Below are 19274 nucleotides of genomic sequence, written 5' to 3' on the forward strand. Positions count from 1 at the left end.
CCTCTGACCATCTTGTCATTGCTTCTTTGTTTGTTCACAGAGTGACAGAAGAAAGTCAAGGCACCATTATGACTCGGATGAGAAATCAGAAACAAGAGAAAATGGTGTTACAGATGACCTGGATGCTCCCAAGGCCAAAAAAACTAAAATGAAAGAGAAGCTAAATGGAGACACTGAAGAAGGATTTAATAGACTTTCAGATGAATTCTCCAAATCTCATAAGTCAAGAAGAAAAGATCTACCAAATGGAGATATTGATGAATATGAAAAAAAATCAAAGCGAGTATCATCCTTAGATACTTCTACTCATAAATCAAGTGATAATAAACTAGAGGAGGTATGGAAGCTTTTTATTTTGCATTTGACATTATTATTGAACTATAGGTTGATTTGATTTTTTTAGGCTAATTAGAATTGATTCTATAATATTTCTTGATTAGTGTCTAGTACTCTTAGTTGCACTAGAGAGTCTGTACAGGTGAAGCCTGAGCCTTTTTTCCTTTGTCCCTTGTTTATTTCATTGTATAGCCTTTTTCTTGGGGTGAGGTGGGAGAAATAGTCAAATTTAAACCTTTTCTGTACATTTGGGTTCCTGAAGTTATTCGGAATTGCTTGACGGTTATCTACTTGAATTTCTTTTCTTTCTTTTTTCTTTTTCTTTTATTTTTTGAGTCAGAGTCTTGCTCTGTTGCTCAGGCTGGACTGGAATGGCACAATCTCGGCTCGTGGCAACCTCTGCCTACTGGGTTGAAGCGATTCTCCTGAGTCAGCCTCTCGAGTAGCTGGGATTACAGGCACGCACCACCATGCCTGGCTAATTTTTGTATTTTTAGTAGAGACGGTGTTTCTCCATGTTGGTCAGGCTGGACTTGAACTCCTGACCTCAAAGTGATCCACCTGTCTCGGCTTCCCAAAGTGCTGGGATTACAGGTGTGAGCCACCACATTGGGCCAATAATTAGTAATTCTTTATATTCTTTATGATAATTGCTGATATTCATATATATTTGAGCTTAATGCATAATCTTTGGGGAGCATTGGGAAAAGATGTTGAATCCTTGTCTTATGGCTTTTTTTTTTTTAATTTGTGAATTTGCTGTTTGGCAGGAAGCACATGTGTTTGTTGATCTAAATAAGGTCCTTTAAATCTGTATTGCTAGCAGTGGAATGTATAGCTTGCTTCTCACTTTGGTGGGATTTTGCCTGGTAAGATCTGTATTATAATAGGTTTAACAGTTTATTGTTTTGTTTAGATGGCATGAGAGTTTAGGAATTCTACTTAAAGGAATTTATCCTAAGGAGATGATGAAGAGGTGTGCAGAGCTGTATGAATAAGTACTCTTATCATAGTAATGTTGTTGATAATAGCAAAATATGTAAACATCCTAAATGTCTGATAGTAGACAGTTGGTTTAAACAAAACATACTATAGCTGTGTAATAGAATACAGCTATCCCAAAGGGTATACAATAGAAAAGGTAGTCATTTTATCTTGTTAAAAGAAAAAAATAGGCTGGGCGCAGTGGCTCACGCCTGTAATCCCAGCCCTTTGGGAGGCTGAGGCAGGTGGATCACCTGAGGTCAGGAGTTCCAAGACCAGCCTAACCGACATGGTGAAACCTGCCTCTACTAAATACAAAAAAATTTGTTGGGTGTGGTGGCACATGCCTGTAATCCCAGCTACTTGGGAGGCTGAGGCAGGAGAATCGCTTGAACTTGGGAAGCGGAGGTTGCAGTCAGCCGAGATGGCACCATTGCACTCCAGCGTAGGCAACAAGAGCGAAACTCCATCTCAAAAAAAAAAGGTTAGAAAATGGTATATACAGTGTGATTTTATTTCTATTTTAAAAATTTTATGTGCATAGAGTGAAGATTAGAGGAGTATGTTTCAAATGTGGTTTTAGCTGAGTGGATTATAAATAATTTTTAAATTTGTTTCTGTTTCCTCTGTAGTTTTTAAAGTTTCCTTTTTTTTTTTTTTTTTGAGATGAGGTCTCACTCTGTCACCTAGGATGGAGTGCAGTGGTGCAATCATGGCTCACTGCAGCCTCATCCTCCCTGGGCTCAGGTGATCCTCTCACCTCAGCCACCTGAGTAGCTGGGACTATAGGTGTGTACCACCACGCCTGGCTAATTTGTGTATTTTTAGGAGAGATGGTGTTTCATTCACTATGTTGTCCAGACTGGTCTTGAACTCCTGGGCTCAAGTGATCCACCTGCCTTGGCCTCCCAAAGTGCTGGGATTACAGACATAAACCACTGGGCCCTGCCAGTTTCAAAAGTTTCTACAATGACAGTGTATTATTTGTTTTTTGTTTGTTTGTTTGTTTTTTATAGAGATGGGGTCTCACTATATTGCCCAGGCTAGTCTTGAACTCCTGGACTTAAGTGATCCTACCATCTTGGCCTCCCAAAGTGCTGGAATTACAGGCATGAGCCACCATGCCTGGCCAACAGTGTATTATTTTTATAATTTTTTTTTTATCATAAAAAGGTAACAGCAGCATTGAGGTTTGTTTAAATGGCATGCCATTTGAATTTGGAATTATTTTTATTTATTTTTATTTTTTTATTTTTTTTGAGACGGAGTCTCGCTCTGTCGCCCAGGCTGGAGTGCAGTGGTGCAATCTCGGCTCACTGCAAGCTCTGCCTCCCAGGTTCACGCCATTCTCCTGCCTCAGCCTCCCTAGTAGCTGGGACTACAGGTGCCTGCCACCAAGCCTGGCTAATTTTTTGTGTTTTTAGTAGAGACAGGGTTTCGCCATGTTAGCCAGGATGGTCTCAATCTCCTGACCTCGTGATCCACCTGCCTCGGCCTCCCAAAGTGCTGGGATTACCGGCGTGAGCCACCGCGCCTGGCCTTGAAATTATTTTTTATCTAATTCCAAGTTTGAAAATTGTTAGTGTGTGTTTTTTTTTAAACACACGAACAATAAAGCTTACTGGGTAGACATACTGTTTTTGTTCTATGTACACATTAGTATACAAAGTTTTCAATAAATGTTAAATGATAATGTCATGCTAACTTGTATATATGTTAAAGAAATCTTCAAGCTTACAGTAACTTTCTCTTGTATTAGCAACCTAAATAAAAAAGCTTTCAAAAGCTGTAGAATAAAATTTTAACTTATTTTCAGTAAAACTTTACACATCTCATTATATAATTTCTTTTAGCTTAGTTTATAGGCTTGTATTAACCTTTATAATTTTGTCTACATCTGTATGATTTAGATTAATAAATAACCTTTTTGGCCGGGCATAGTGGCTTATGCTTGTAATCCCAGCAGTTTGGAGGCCAAGGCGGGAGGATCTTTTTTTTTCTTGTTCTTTTGAGATGGAGTTTTGCTCTTGTTGCCCCGGCAGGAGTGCAATGGCGCAATCTCAGCTCACTACAACCTCCGCCTCCTGGGTTCAAGCGATTCTCCTGCCTCAGCCTCCCGAGTAGCTGGGATTACAGGCACGCGCCACCATGCCTGGCTAATTTTGTATTCTTAGTAGAGACAGGGTTTCTCCATGTTGGTCAGGCTGGTCTTGAACTCCTGACCTCAGGTGATCCACCTGCCTTGGCCTCCCAAAGTGTTGGGATTACGGGCATGAGCCACCGTGCCTGGCCAAGAGGATCTCTTGAGGCCAGGAGTTTAAGACCAGCCTGGGTAACATGGTGAGACCCTGTCTCTACAAAAAATAAAAAACTAAGTGAGCATGGTGGCATGCGCCTGTGGTCCTAGCTGCTTGGGAGGCTGAGGTGGGTAGGATTTGAGCCCGGAGGTTGAGGCCACAGTGGGCTGTGATGGTGCCACTGCACTCCAACCTGCCAACCTGGGCAACAGAGTGGGACGTTGTCTCAAAAAAAAAAGAATGTTCCACTAATTTTCCTTGTAAGTTAATCTGTACAAAATTAAAAACAGTAAATGAGGAAGAGTTGAGTATAAATTATATTATTTAGGCCATTGATTTCATTTTTACAGACCTTAACACGTGAACAGAAAGAAGGAGCCTTCTCCAATTTTCCTATTTCTGAAGAGACTATAAAGCTTCTGAAAGGTATGCAGTTTTGTTGTTGTTGTTGTTTTGAGATGGAGCCTTGCTCTGTCACCCAGGCTGGAGTGCAGTGGTGCAATCTTGGCTCACTGCAACCTCCGCCTCCTGGGTTCAAGCGATTCTCCTACCTCAGCCTGCTGAGTAGTTGGGATTACAGGTGCGCGCCACCATGCCCGGCTAAGTTTCATATTTTTAATAGAGACGTGGTTTCACTATGTTGGTCAGGCTGGTCTCAAACTCCTGCCCTCGTGATCTGTCTGCGTTGGGTTACCAAAGTGCTGGGATTACAGGCGTGAGCCACCACGGCTGGCCCAAAGGTATGCAGTTTTAATGGATATGCAATTAAAAATCTATCACTAGATTTTGTAAAACTCCTGTGCCTTTTCTGACCAAAAGGAAAACATAAAAAGCATAGAGAAGTAGCTCTTCTTTAATTGCACTTACTTTTACATCATCCTTTTCAATATTCTGACTTATTTTTAGCTTTAAGATTTATATGCATTTGTCAAAAGTTTAGACTAATTTTTTAGTAATTCTTGTTTGTGGTAGGAATAACTGTGTCACCAGGTGGTATGTCTTTAGGCAGACATAGAAGAATCATGATTGTCATTTTCAAATGAATATATTTTTTCCTAATGCTAGTTGTAAAGAAGTATTTTAATTAAGTCTCATTTTACAGGTCGAGGGGTAACATATCTCTTTCCTATTCAAGTTAAGACCTTTGGTCCTGTATATGAAGGAAAAGATTTAATAGCTCAAGCACGGACAGGAACAGGAAAGACATTCTCTTTTGCCATCCCCTTAATTGAAAGACTCCAAAGAAATCAAGAAACAATTAAAAAAAGCCGCTCACCAAAGGTAATCATTATAGGGGGTAAAAGCTTTAAATGTTACTCTAACAGAAAGGGAAAGAAAGTTACACGAATCCTAAGTTCTAGTACCCCCAAGATAGAAAAGTTAGCACTGTGGCATAAAGCAAAAAGATGTTTTTTTTCACAAAAAGAAATTTCAAGCGAAGTTAAAGTGAAGTAGTTTTTGCATATGAATATGATGTGCATGGATCCATAGATGTCTTTGACAATTTCATGAGTTATAAAGCCAGTATATCTTATTTACAGTTTATATATTTAGTTGACCCTTTTCTTCAGTCCTGACGTTTGCTTTTAAACAAATGAATTTTGTAAAGAGGTGTTCATTTATTTGTCATTCAGTAAATGTTCAGCATCATTTATTTCAGTGTTGCCTTTTTTTCCCTTTAGTATGGAATGCGTCATGAATTTTCATGTCATCCTTGTGCAGGGGTCATGCTAATCTTCTCTGTGTCATTCCAATTTTAGTGTATGTGCTGCTGAAGTGAGCACACATAGATGGACTTTTTAAGAAGAGTATTATAGAAATGATATTGCTAGTTTATATATTATTGGCGTACTAGACATCTGTCTTATTTTATAAATGTAAAATCAACCAACAGAGGGGACTAGTAAAATGTAAGCCTAAAATTTGACCTAAAAAGCTGTGTGCACTTAAGATTTGTAAAAGTGAAGAAAAAAGTCAGCATCATAATATGAACAGCTGTATGACTAAAAGTAATTTGTTCTTTGTAAGACTCCTGAGTGGTATTATAAGAGCAAATTAACATACATAAATAAATATAATTAAATCATAATAGTCTTGGATCAGCTATCCCAAATCAGGTTGGCGTGTTGACTTACAGGATAAATATTTTTGAAGAGTTATGTTTTTGGGGTGAAATTAGGAAAAGACTGAAATAGGACATAGGATATAATCTCAACACTGCTTTTTTTTTTTTTTTTTAAAAAGACAGGGTCTCACTCTGTTGCCCAGGATGGAGTACAGTGGGGTAATCATGGCTCATTGTAACCACGAACTCCTGGGCTCAAGCAATTCTCTCTTCCTCTCAGGCTGTCCAGTAGGTAGGACTGCAGGCAGGTGCCACCACACTTGGCTAATTTTTTATATTTTGGGGTCTCATTATGTAGTCCAGGCTGGTTTTGAACTCCTGGCCTCAAGTGATCCTTCCACCTTGGCCTCCCAAGGTGTTGGGATTACAGGTGTGAGCCTCCACACCTGGCCCCAAAGCTGCCTTAAAAAGCTTTTGTATTAGAAAGATGTTACTGGAGATTCCAGCTCCGCCATTTCTAGGTGTTTGATTTTGGGCAAGACTTTAATTCTCTGAGACACAAGTCTCTCATTTATGAAAATGGTGTAATAATGCCACTCATGGGTTTTTATGAGAAGCAAATTAGATAATTCCTGTAAAACATTAGTTCCTAGCACATGGTGAACATTCATTCGTTTAACAAACATTTTTGAGTTTCCTGTACTGTACCAGGCACTGTTTGAAGTGTAAGGAACACAGTAACCCAACCTGACATAAATTCCTGCCTTCATGGAGCTTACATTTTATTGGGTGAGATAGACAATCAGCAAATAAGTAAAATATCAGTATCTTAGGTGGTTTAAGTGCTGAGGAGAAATGATAAAGAGGGGCAGGGGGATATGAAAATGGGCTTGGGAACCTCACTGAAGAGACCTGAAGGAAGTAAGGCAGGATATAATAAATATATGCTGCTGTTCTTTTTGCTATTTGTGATATGTCTTTAAATACTGCGACATTAATGTTGAGACTCCTGGTTTTAAATGCACCTAAAAAAAGTCTTCTCAGTTTTAATTTCGATATGTCCTTAGAAAAGTGTCTTTTTGTTTTTTAAACTCTTGCTCAGGTACTTGTTTTGGCTCCAACAAGGGAACTGGCAAACCAAGTAGCCAAAGACTTCAAAGATATAACAAGGAAACTCAGCGTGGCGTGTTTTTATGGTGGAACATCATATCAAAGCCAAAGTGAGTAAATATGTATGATAGATGTGCAAAGACATATTTGATACTTATATTTAAATAAATAATGTGAAAGTTTGAATTTTACATATTGGTGGCATTTCTCTCTTCTCACAGTTAATCATATTCGAAATGGTATTGACATCTTGGTTGGAACACCTGGTCGTATCAAAGACCATCTGCAGAGTGGCCGATTGGATCTTTCTAAACTGCGACATGTTGTGCTTGATGAAGTGGATCAGATGTTAGATCTAGGTTTCGCTGAACAAGTTGAAGATATTATTCACGAATCCTACAAAACTGGTATATCCTAATTCAAAATAAGCACATTAGTAATTATTCTTCAATCTTAAATGCAAACGAGTTTTTATTTAATAATTTTTATTGCAGCGTCCCCTGCGTTCTAACAAAACTAAAATAATTTGGTACCTGTTCGGTCCTTGAAAAAGAAAGTATGATAGCATCATTTTAACTATTTTCTTAGCTGTCTATGCTTTATTCTATTTTTTTTATAGTCAGTAGTTAGATTTACTAACTCATTTTATTGATTTCTTTGTTCATTTTTCCTTCTTAAATTCTCACTTTACTTTTGGGTTCAGTTCTCTTCATATTGTCCCCCAGTTTTGCAAGTTGAAAGTTTTAATAATTGCAATGAAGTCTGTGTGTTAAAAATTCACTCCAAGTTTTACATTTTTCATTATTTTTTTGAAGCTTGGGGAGATTTTTAAGAGCTGGCTACATCGTGGGAAATTAAGAAAACATTTGAATTCTTTTTGTTTATTTAAGATTCTGAAGACAATCCTCAGACTTTACTTTTTTCTGCAACTTGCCCACAGTGGGTATACAAAGTTGCAAAAAAATACATGAAATCCAGATATGAACAGGTTGACCTTGTTGGAAAAATGACTCAAAAGGCTGCAACTACTGTGGAAGTAAGTAGCTTTCTAGCATGATAGATTTTAGCTTTTAGTTGGTATTTACTTTTGACATTTGTTGAAGCTAAACTTAAGTTTTGGGTACCTCTTCGGGCCTAATCTTTCTTTACTGCTCATAGTAAGACACCTATATATTTTTATAGTCTGAGTAGCAGAATAGAATAAATAGGGGGAAAAAAAGCACATGAATAGGCAAGTCCTAATAGGAAACACACAAGCAGCCATATAGACAGTTTTGAAGTGTTTCTTTCTTTCTCTCTTTAAAGCAGCTCAAAACAAAAACAACAAAAAAACAAAATATTTACAACATGACAAGGAGATTTATATTGACTAGAAAAGAATAGTGTGGAGATAATTTGTTAAAGCTGAGGTGAAAAAAAGTTAGATCCTCATCCCATTCCCCCAAACCAAAAAAATGTCTCAAAGATTTAAAAAATTAAGCTGTAAAATAACTTAAACCAGACGTAGGTGAATAAAGAGTTTTTTGATTTCAGGAAAGGGAATGCTTTTCTAACATAGAAGTTGGGCCGAGCATGGTGGCTCACGCCTGTAATCCCAGCACTTTGGGAGGCCAAGGCGGGCAGATCACTTGAGGTCAGGAGTGTGAGACCAGCCTGGCCAATATGGTGAAACCCTGTCTCTACTAAAAATAGAAAAATTAGCCGGCCTGGTGGCGGGCCCCTGTAGTCCCAGCTGTTTGGGAGGCTGAGGCATGAGAATCACTTGAACCCGGGAGGTGGAGGTTGCAGTAAGCTGAGATTGCGCTGCCGTACTCCAGCCTGGGTGACAGAGAGACCCTGTCTCAAAAAAAAAACAAAACAAAAAAACACCACAGAAGTCAGAAGAAGAATCCATAAAGGAAAAGGTTTATAATTTTAACTCCATGAAAGTTAAACCAATGGTATGTTTAAAAAAGGAATTAGGGCCAGGCGTGGTGGCTCATGCCTGTAATCCCAGCTTTTTGGGAGGTTGAGGCAGGCAGATCATGAGGTTAGGAGATCGAGACCATCCTGGCTAACACGGTGAAACCCCATTTTTACTAAAAATACAAAAAATTAGCCAGTCATGGTGGTGGGCGCCTGTACTTCCGGCTACTCGGGAGGCTGAGACAGGAGGATGGCGTGAACCCGGGAGGTGGAGCTTGCAGTGAGCCGAGATTGCGCCACTGCACTCCAGCTTGGGTGACAGAGTGAGACTCCGTCTAAAAAAAAAAAAAAAAAAGAAAAGGCTGCGTGCGGTGGATCACGCCTGTAATCCCAATGCTTTGGGAGGCCGAGGTGGGCAGATCACGAGGTCAGGAGATCGAGACCATCCTGGCCAACATGGCGATACCTTGTCTCTACTAAAAATACAAAAATTAGCTGGGTGTGGTGACGCACACCTGTAATCCCAGCTACTTAGGAGGCTAAGGCAGGAGAATTGCTTGAACCCAGGAGCCGGAGCTTGCAGTGAGCCGAGGTCGCGCCACTGCACTCCAGTCTGGAGACAGAGTGAGACAACATCTCAAAAAGAAAAAAAAAAAAAAAAGAACTAAAGGTAATATTTACAGTATTTATGACAGGAAACTAGGTAACATGTCATCTTTCTATTTAATAGATGCATATATATGTGTATGTAGGAAAGACTAAGTGACTAAGTGAATAGTAGATCTGCAGAATGTAATGCAGTGGTTAAAAACAATTAGTGATAAAAACCAAATTATACAATGATGCATACAAAAATTACACTATTTAAAAAAATACACTAATAGTGCCAAATGGATTCCTTAGGCAGTTATGTAAATATACAAACACAGGTTGAAAGAATAAACATCAAATAATGATTATTTCTGGGAAGGGGTGTGCTGGATGGTAAAAAGAAGCTTTGTGGGCCGGGCATGGTAGCTCATGCCTGTAATCCCAGCACTTTGGGAGGCCGAAGTGGGTGGATCATGAGGTCAGGAGTTTGAGACCAGCCTGGCCAACATAGTGAAACCCTGTCTCTACTAAAAATACAAAAATTGGCTGGGCATGGTTGCGCACGCCTGTAGTCCCAACTGCTCGGCAGGCTGAGGCAGGAGAATTGCTTGAACCCAGGAGGTGGTAGTTGCGGTGAGCCGAGATTGCGCCACTGCACTCCAGCCTGGGCAACAGATTGAGACTCTGTCTCAAGAAAAAAATCAAAAATAAAAAAAGAAGAAAAAAGTAGCTCTTTTATTTTGTAATGGTTGAAAGTTTTGCAGTAAGAATGTAAAATGTATAGTAAAAAACAGTTGATAAGGACATTTTCAAACATATAAAATTGAATAGAAAGATTGAATAGTATAAAGAACATGATGTACCCATTACCTATTACCAGTCTTTAACAATGATCTTTTCTTCACCCCTGCATTTGAAACAATCCCAGTCATCATTTCATCTTCAAGTAATTGTATATATTTCCAAAATGATAACTAAGGGCTCTTTAAAACCACAGTCATTATCACAGTAGAAGAAAAACAGTAATTTTTTTTGAGATGGAATTTCACTCTTGTTGCCCAGGCTGGAGTGCAATGGTGTGATCTCAGCACACTGCAACCTCCACCTCCCTGGTTCAAGTGATTCCTCCTGCCTCAGCCTCCTGAGTAGCTGGGTTTACAGGAGCCCACCACCACACCTGGCTAATTTTTTGTATTTTTAGTAGAGACTGGGTTTCGCCATGTTGGCCAGGCTGGTCTCGAAATCATGACCTCAAGTGATCCGCCTGCCTTGGTCTCTCGAAGTGCGGGGATTACAGGCGTGAGCCACTGCGCCTGGCATAGTAATTATTTAATATCATTAAATACCTAGTGTGCACATTGCCCTCGCTGTCTTTTTTAAATAGTTTGTTTGAATCTGGATCCAAATACAATTCTTACGTTGCTACTGATTGATATGAGTCTTAAACATTTTATAATCTATAGTTCCTTTTTTTCTTTGCAATTTTCTGTTGAAAAAACTCATTTGTTGGCCAGGCGCGGTGGCTCATACCTATAATCCCAGCACTTTGGGAGGCTGAGGCTGGTAGACCACCTGAGGTCAGGAGTTCGAGACCAGCCTGACCAACATGGTGAAACCCTGTCTCTACTAAAAATACAAAAATTAGCAAGGCATGGTGGCATATGTCTGTAGTCCCAGCTACTTGGGAGGCTGAGAAAGAAGAATCGCTTGAACCCAGGAGCGGAGGTTGCGGTGAGCTGAGATTGTGCCACTGAACTCTAGCCTGGGTGACAGTGTGCGACTCCGTCTCAAAAAACAACAACAACAAAAACTCATTTGTCTTATGAGTTTCCCGTAGTCTGTTTTGCTGATTTGCATCCCTGTGGTTTTTATTTTTACTTATTTTTTTACTGTTAACACCACTCAAAGATGTGATGGGTTTTCTTGTTTGTTCGTGTTGTGTTTTTGTTTTTGTTTTGAGACAGAGTCTTGCTCTGTTGCCCTGGCTGCAGTGCAGTGTGGCATGATCTCAGCTCATTGCAGCCTCCACCTCCCAGGTTCAAGTGATTTTCCTGTCTCAGCCATCTGAGTAGCTGGGACTACAGGCATGCGCCACCACGCCCGGCTAATTTTTTGTATTTTTAGTAGAGACTGGGTTTCACCGTGGTCTCGATCTCCTGACCTCGTGATCCGCCCGCCTCGGCCTCCCAAAGTGCTGGGATTACAAGCATGAGCCACCGTGCCCGGCCTACAGCCATCATTTCTATCTAGTTCCAAACATTTTCATCACACCAGAAGGAAACCCAGCAACCATTAAACAGTTACTCCCCATTCCCTCCTTTTTTTTTGTTTTGTTTTTGAGACAGTTTAGCTCTGTTGCCCAGGCTGGAGTGCAGTGGCCTAATTTTGGCTCACCGCAACCTCCACCTCCCAGGTTCAAGCAATTCTCCTTACTCAGCCTCCCGAGTAGCTGGGACTACAGGCACCCATGACTAAGTTTTTGTGTTTTTAGTAGAGATGGGGTTTCACCATGTTCCCCAGGCTGGTCTCGAACTCCTGACCTCAGGTGATCCACTGGCCTTGGCCTGCCAAAGTGCTGGGATTACAGGCGTGAGCCACTGTTCCCAGCCTCCATTCCCGCCTTTCTTTATCCACTGTCAACCACTAGTCTGTTTTTTGTCTCTATGGATATACCTGTTTTGGATATTTCATGTACAGTCATGTGCTGCATAACGATGTTTTGGTCAGTGGTGGACCATATATATGATGACACATATTCGATGGTGGTCCCATAAGATTAAAATGAAGCTGTCCTGTACAGGTGTATCAGTTTTCATCTTTTATGCCGTATTCTTACTGTACCTTTTCTATGTTTAGATATGTTTAGAGACGCACATACTTACCATTGCCTACAGTGTTCAGTACAGTAACATGCTGTTCAGGTTTGTAGCCTAGGAGCAGTAGGACATACCATATAGCCTAGGTGTGTGTAGTAGGCAATATCCTAGGTTTGTGTACGTACACTCTTTGATGTTTGCGTAACGATGAAGCTGTCTAACAATACATTTCTCAGAACGTATCCCTGTCATGAAGCAACACATGACTGTAAATGTAATTGTACAATTTGTGACTTTTTATGTCTTGTTTCATTCACTTAGCATGTTTTTGAGGTTCATTCATATAATTTTTATTATGTACAATGAAATGTAAACTCTTGTGTACATTTGCCTATTTTTGAAAAATTCATATGTGTGTAACCCAAACCCTTATCATCATATCGAATATTGCCATCATCCCAGAAAGTTCCCTCATGCCCCGTCCCAGTCAGTATCCCCAGTTCAGAGACAACCACTGTTTGATTTTTCTTCCACAATTGATTGGTTTTGCCTATTCTAGAACTTCATATAAATGGAATGATACTGTATGTGCTCATTTTCTGTAAGACTTTATTCGGCATTTTTTTAGGGTTCATATTGTTCCATGTATATCAGTAGTTGGTTTATTTTAATTGTTGAATGGTATTCTGTTTGAATATACTGCAGTTTGTTTATTCTTTCATCAGTTTATTGATGACCATTTGTCTATATTGTTTTTAAGTGCTGTTGAGGAGAGTCTTTGTCTTACAGTCTCCCAGGAAGGCTAATTCTTGACCAGATAGAAAAAATACACAAGAGAAGTATTTTAAAATAATTTTAATGAAACAAATAATGTGATATTTTCTTTCTTCAAAGCATTTGGCCATCCAGTGTCATTGGTCTCAGAGGCCAGCAGTTATTGGAGATGTCCTTCAAGTCTACAGTGGGTCTGAAGGAAGGGCTATTATTTTCTGTGAGACCAAGAAGAATGTAACTGAAATGGCTATGAATCCACACATAAAACAGGTAAGTCTTTTTTTCATGCTTTCTCTAATTGAAATTATGGGGATGAATCACTGAACGAAAATTATATTGTCCTTTGTGGACCAGATTTGATAGTCATTCTCAAAACTGAGTTGTAAGGCTGGGCGTGTTGGCTCACACCTGTAACCCTGTGACCTGATAAGACAGAATAGAATTTTATCAGTTTTGTTTGTTTGTCTTGAGACGGGGTCTCCCTCTTATGCCCAGGCTGGAGTGCAGTGGGACAATCATGGCTCACTGCATTCTTGACTTCCTGGGCTCAGGTGATTCTCCCACCCCAGCCTCTTGAGTAGGTGGGACTACAGGTGCATGTCACAATGCCCAGCTAATTTTTTGCATATTTTGTAAAGATGAGATTTCACCATGTAGCCCAGGCTGGTCTTGAACTCCTGAGCTCAAGCAATTCCGCCCTCCCCTTGGCCTGCCGAAGTGCTGGGATTACAGGTGTGAGCCATCACACCTGACCTCTATCAGATTTTATCAGTTTTTTTTTAAGACTTTGAAAATGTGATCTGGAAAATATAAAAGTTGAAACAAAATGTATTTCTATGGGTAAGAGAGGGTAATATTTTAGAGTTGTGTTACAAAACTACAAATTTTTATTAAATTAATAAATCAGAATACTAAATCCATGTGTTTTTTTCTTTCTTAAAAAATATCTTTTGGCTGGGCGCGGTAGCTCATGGCTGTAATCCCAGCACTTTGGGAGGCTGAGGAGGGTGGATCGCCTGATGTCAGGAGTTCAAGACCAGCCTGGTCAACATGTTGAAACCCCATCTCTACTAAAAATATAAAAATTAGCCGGGTGTGGTGGTAGGCGCCTGTAATCCCAGCTACTCAGGAGGCTGAGGCAGGAGAATCACTTGAACCCAGGAGTTCAGTGATGTAGCGGGGAGCTGAGATTGTGCCACTACACTCCAGCGTGGATGACAGAGTGAGACTCCATCTCAAAAAAAAAAAAAAAGGAAAAAAAAAAGCTTTTAAAGAAAATGTCAAACATGTACAAAAGTTGATAGAATCATGTAATGAACCCCTATGTATTCATCCACCAGCTTCAGTAATTATTTTATCTATATGCTAATCTACCTCTTCTTTCAGAAGTATTTTGATGCAAACCCTAGATATCATACTATTATATCCATAAATGTTTGGGTATATATCTCTAAAAGAAAAGGATTTAAAAAAAAAAAAACACCAATACTGTTATCACATCTAAAAAATTAATATTTAGAAATATTAATTCATTTCACATTATCAATTGTCTTACAAATGGTTATTTTCTTTTATTGTTTGTTTTCTTGAATCTAAGTCCAAATAAGATTTTTACATTGTGTGATTATTAAGTTGCTTTTAATATATGGATTACTCCTTTATGTATTTTTTGTAGCTTTTTTTGTTTAAGAAACTACATTGCCATAAATCTAGAGTATTGCTTCCCCGTGATGTCATTTAACATGTTCCTCTGTCTTCTATATTTTCTGAATATTCAGGTTTGTTTGTTTGTTTGTTTAGGGCAGAACTACTTCATAGGTGGTGTACTTCCAGCAGGAGGTATATATGTCTAGTTCTTTTTGTGATGCTAACATCCACCAATAATCAGTGCCATCAGTCCTTATGTCAGTGTCTCTCCAGTCATTTTTGTTGTTTGTGACTTGTTACTGAGTAGATTCCTGAGAAGGGGCTTATGGAAACAGTATCGCCTATTGATAATATCTTGTTTGTGACTTTGTACCTGAAAATTATTTTGGCTGTATATGAAATCTTGGTTCACATTTTCTTCCCTTCATTGTCTTAAATATGTTACTTTACTGTTTTTGGAATAAAGCATCGCTATAAAAAGTGAGATGCCAGTCTAATCTTTTTTCCTTATATGTGATTTTCTTAAAATCTTTTTTCTAAGTGATTTCCTTTAAAAATCAGTAGTTTTACTAGAATATATTTTGGTGTGGTGTTCTTTGTCAGTTTTTCTGGGTACACAGTGTACACTTTCAATTTGTAGTTTCATATGTATTTTTTAAAAGTTTCAGCAAAATTTTCTTGAATTACAATTTTTAGCATTTGGTTTTACAGTTGCTTTGGTTTTCTTCTTTAAGGACTCTTGTTGTGCATATGTTGGCTGTCTTTTTTGAATCTCCCTTGTCACATCAAATCTTTTTCCTCTTTTTCCTTATTCAGTTTTCAAAATTTCTCTTTTTTTGTTTTTAAGAGACAGGATCTTGCTGTGTTGCCCACATGGGAGTGCAGTGGCTATTCACAGATGTGATCATGGCACTTGATAGCTTTGAGCTCCTGTAGCTGGGACTGTAGGCATGCACCACTACACATGCCTCAAAATTTCGCATTTTTAAGAAATCTGTTGTGTTTATTCAGTCTTTTACTCTTTCTAGTATAGTCTTAATTTGTGAAAAGTTATTTTTTATTTCTACTTCTTTCTTGAGTTATTTTATCTCATTGAAAAACTGAAAAGTTTTTCTTGATTTTTGTTCTTTACTATAGCATTAAAATTTTTTCTTTTAGCAGGCATGGTGGCTCACACCTGTAATCTCAGCACTCTGGGAGGCTAAGTCTGGAGGATTGCTTGAGCCCAGGAGTTCAAGAAAAGCCTGGGCAATATAGCGAGACCCTGTCTCTACAAAAAATAAAAAAATTAGCCAGAGGTGGTGGTGTGTGCCTGTACTCCCAGCTACTTGGGAGGCTGAGGTGGGAGAACTTCATGAGTCCAGGAGCTAGAGGTTACAATGAGCTATGATCGTGACGCTGTACTCTATCCTGGGTGACAGAGTATGACCCTTTCTCTCTCTCCCTTTTTTTTTTTTTTTTTTTTTTTTTTGAGAGTCTCCTTCTATTGCCCGGGCTGGAGTGCAGTGGTACAATCTCGGCTCACTGCAACCTGTCTGCCTCCTGGGTTCAAGTGCCTTCTCTTGCCTCAGCCTCCTGAGTAGCTGGGACTACAGGCACGTGCCACCACACCCAGCTAGTTTTTGTATTTTTAGTAGAGACGGGTTTTACCATATTGGCCAGGCTGGTCTCAAACTCCTGACCTCGTGATCTGCCTGCCTTGGCCTCCCAAAGTGCTGGGATTACAGATATGAGCCACTGCACCCGGCTGAGTATGACCCTTTCTCTTAAAAAAAAAAAAAAACAAAAAAACTGTGTTTGCGTGTGTGTGTATATATAACTTAAAAAATTTTATATATTATTTATATATTTAATATATGTAATATATATTTTATTTTTTTTTCTGAGATGGGGTCTGTCACCCAGGCTCAAGTGCAGTGGCATGATCTTGGCTCACTGCAGCCTTCACCTCCCAGGTTCAAGTGATCCTCCCACCTCAGCCTCCTGAGTACCTGAGACCACAGGTGCGTGCTACCATGCCTGGCTAAGTTTCATTTTTGTAGAGATGGGATCTCTCTATGTTGCCCAGGCTGCTCTCATCCTGAGCTCAAGTGATCCACTTGCCTCTGCCTCCCAAAATGCTGTGATTACAGTCGAGAGCCACTGTGCCCAGCCAATATATGATATATATGTATATTTTATTTATTATTTTTTAATTTTTTGTTGAGACAACAGTTTCACTCTATCACCCAGGCTGGAGTGCAATGGCAAGATCTCGGCTCACTGCAACCTCTGCCTCTTAGGTTCAAGCGATTCTTATGCATCAGCCTCCAGAGTAGCTGGGATTACAGGTACGCACCACCACACCTGGCTAATTTTTGTATATTTAGTAGAGATGGGGTTTCACCATGTTGGCCAGGTTGGTCTCAAACTGCTGACCTCACGTGATCGTTTTGCCTTGGCGCCCCAAAGTGCTGGGATTATAGGCATGAGCCACCATGCCCGGCCATATACGTTTGTTTGAGTTCATTCAAAATGGTATGCTTTTGTTTTGTGGATAAGCTTTTCTAGATCCCTTTATTTGTGGAGATAGTCTGCTTTTTTTTTTTTTTTTTTTTTGAGACAGAGGCAAGCTCTGTGGCCCAGGCTGGAGTGCAGTGGTGTGATGTCAGCTCACTGTGACCTCTGCCTCCCAGGTTCAAGTGATTCTCCTGCCTCAGCCTCCAGAGTAGCTGGGATTATAGTCGCTGGCACCACGCCCAGCTAATTTTTGTATTTTTAGTAGAGATGGGGTTTCACCATTTTTGCCAGGCTGGTCTAGAACTCCTGACCTCAAATGATCTGCCTGCCTAGGCCTCCCAAAGTGCTGGGATTACAGGCATGAGCCACCGTGTCTGCCAAAATTTTTTTTTTTTTTTTTTAAGAGACAGGGTCCTGCCATGTTGTCAGCGTTGGAGTGCCTTGGCTATTCACAGACACAATAATAGCACACTGCAGCCTCTAACTCCTGGCCTTAAGGGATCCTCTCTCACCAGCCTCCTGAGTAACTGGGACTGCAGGCATGTGCCACTGCTCCCAGCTTATTCTGCTTATTGTTTTTTTCCTTCCTAATTACTTTCTGTGAGATTTGACTGTGATCTCTTCTGTTGCTCATTTTTTTTTTTTTTTTTTTTTTTGAGACGGAGTCTCGCTCTGTCACCCAGGCTGGAGTGCAGTGGCGCAATCTCGGCTCACTGCAAGCTCCGCCTCCCGGGTTCACGCCATTCTCCTGCCTCAGCCTCTCCGAGTAGCTGGGACTACAGGCGCCCGCCACCACGCCCGGCTAATTTTTTGTATTTTTTATTAGAGACGGGGTTTCACCGTGGTCTCGATCTCCTGACCTCGTGATCCTCCCGCCTCGGCCTCCCAAAGTGCTGGGATTACAAGCGTGAGCCACCGCGCCCGGCCTGCTCATTTTTAAATTAAGTTAAACTTTGAACGTCAGATGGGAAGGCATTGGTGAGAATACTTCTGGCGTCACAGCTCTAGAGCTGCTGCTTCTGTTATTTTTGTTAGTGCTTAAAAATATAGTCTGTAAATTATATCTGAGTAAAGCTGTTAAAAAAAAGTTTACTTTCTAGTTCTAGCTGTGTCTTTCCTCACTTTTCTCTGTATCTTTTTTTTTCTTTGATCCTGTTATTCTTGGCATCCTTAGTTTAGATCCTCTGTCCAGCAGTTTCTCCTCAGTATGGGGCTTTGTCCTGGAAAGTGAGCATTGGCTGTTAGTTTAGAAAGTTTTTATAGGCCCCAGCTTGCTCCAATCCCTGCAGACCTTAACTCTGGCTCCTCACAATCACCCTCAAGTATATAAAAATCCTCCCAGGTTCAGCTGCTGTTGTCAACAATTTGAGAATAGGCCTTCCAGGTAGCATTTCGTTATGCTTTCAAGATGGCAGACCTGAAAGACTGGGTCCCTGAATCACCTGTTCTTAGGACTAGCAAATTCCCCAATGTAGATACAAGAATTATCCTTCCCTGCTCATGTTTTTTTTTTTTTTTTTTTTTTTTTTTTGTTGAGAAGGAGTTTTGCTCTTGTTGCCCAGATTGGAGTGCAATGGTGTGATCTTGGCTCACCACAACCTCTGCCTCCCGGGTTCAAGTGATTCTCCTGCCTCAGTCTCCCAAGTAGCTGGGATGACAGGCATGTGCCACCATACCCAACTAATTTTTTTTTGTATTTTTAGTAGGGACAGGGTTTCTCCATGTTTGTCAGGCTGGTCTCAAACTCTCGATCTCAGATGATCCACCCGCCTCGGCCTCCCAAAGTGCTGGGATTACAGGCGTGAGCCACCGCGCCCAGCCTCTGCTCATATTTTAGAAATCATGAGACCATTTTGTCAGTTATTTGTTATATGTATCGTCTGTGGATTTTTAGTTTTGTTATCCTAGTTGATGTGTGTTATGTGGGAACTAGAGACTCAAAGTCACTGTCTTCCCCAGTGTCATTTTAACTAATTGTGTAGCATTAGCTTTGATGTTTAAATGTCCAGTATAGGCCAGGCATGCGTATAATTCTAGCACTTTGGGAGGCTGATGTGGGAGGATCATTTGAGGTCGGGAGTTTGAGACCAGCCTGGGCAGCATAATGAGACACTGTCTCTATAAAAAGTTAAAAATTAGCCAGGGCCAGCTGCAATGGCTCATGCCTGTAATCCTAGCATTTTGGGAGGCCGAGGTAGGCAGATTGCCTGAGCTCAGAAGTTCGAGACCACCCTGTGCAACATGGTGAAA

At 40.2% G+C, this 19274-nt stretch overlaps 1 protein-coding gene and 1 non-coding gene across 5 annotated transcripts in view; one reads left to right on the top strand and one right to left on the bottom strand.

Moving 5' to 3' along the window:
- Window positions 1-19274, top strand: part of DDX50 (DExD-box helicase 50) — a 46590-nt gene that overhangs the window by 5256 nt on the left and 22060 nt on the right. For all 4 annotated transcript variants that reach the window (XM_032138745.2, XM_058436302.1, XM_032138769.2 and 1 more), the window contains 7 exons: window positions 41-337; window positions 3968-4043; window positions 4720-4898; window positions 6785-6902; window positions 7014-7199; window positions 7683-7828; window positions 12999-13148. In XM_032138745.2, coding sequence (XP_031994636.1) covers window positions 41-337; window positions 3968-4043; window positions 4720-4898; window positions 6785-6902; window positions 7014-7199; window positions 7683-7828; window positions 12999-13148 — 1152 coding nt within the window. The remainder of the gene's footprint in view (window positions 1-40; window positions 338-3967; window positions 4044-4719; window positions 4899-6784; window positions 6903-7013; window positions 7200-7682; window positions 7829-12998; window positions 13149-19274) is intronic.
- LOC116466105 (U6 spliceosomal RNA) lies at window positions 5295-5401 on the bottom strand. Its single transcript, XR_004247363.1, has one exon. It is a non-coding gene; the product is annotated as a U6 spliceosomal RNA (small nuclear RNA).

This window comes from Hylobates moloch, unplaced genomic scaffold (assembly GCF_009828535.3).
Source record: "Hylobates moloch isolate HMO894 unplaced genomic scaffold, HMol_V3 SCAFFOLD_3, whole genome shotgun sequence".
Classification (NCBI taxonomy): Eukaryota; Metazoa; Chordata; class Mammalia; order Primates; family Hylobatidae; genus Hylobates; species Hylobates moloch.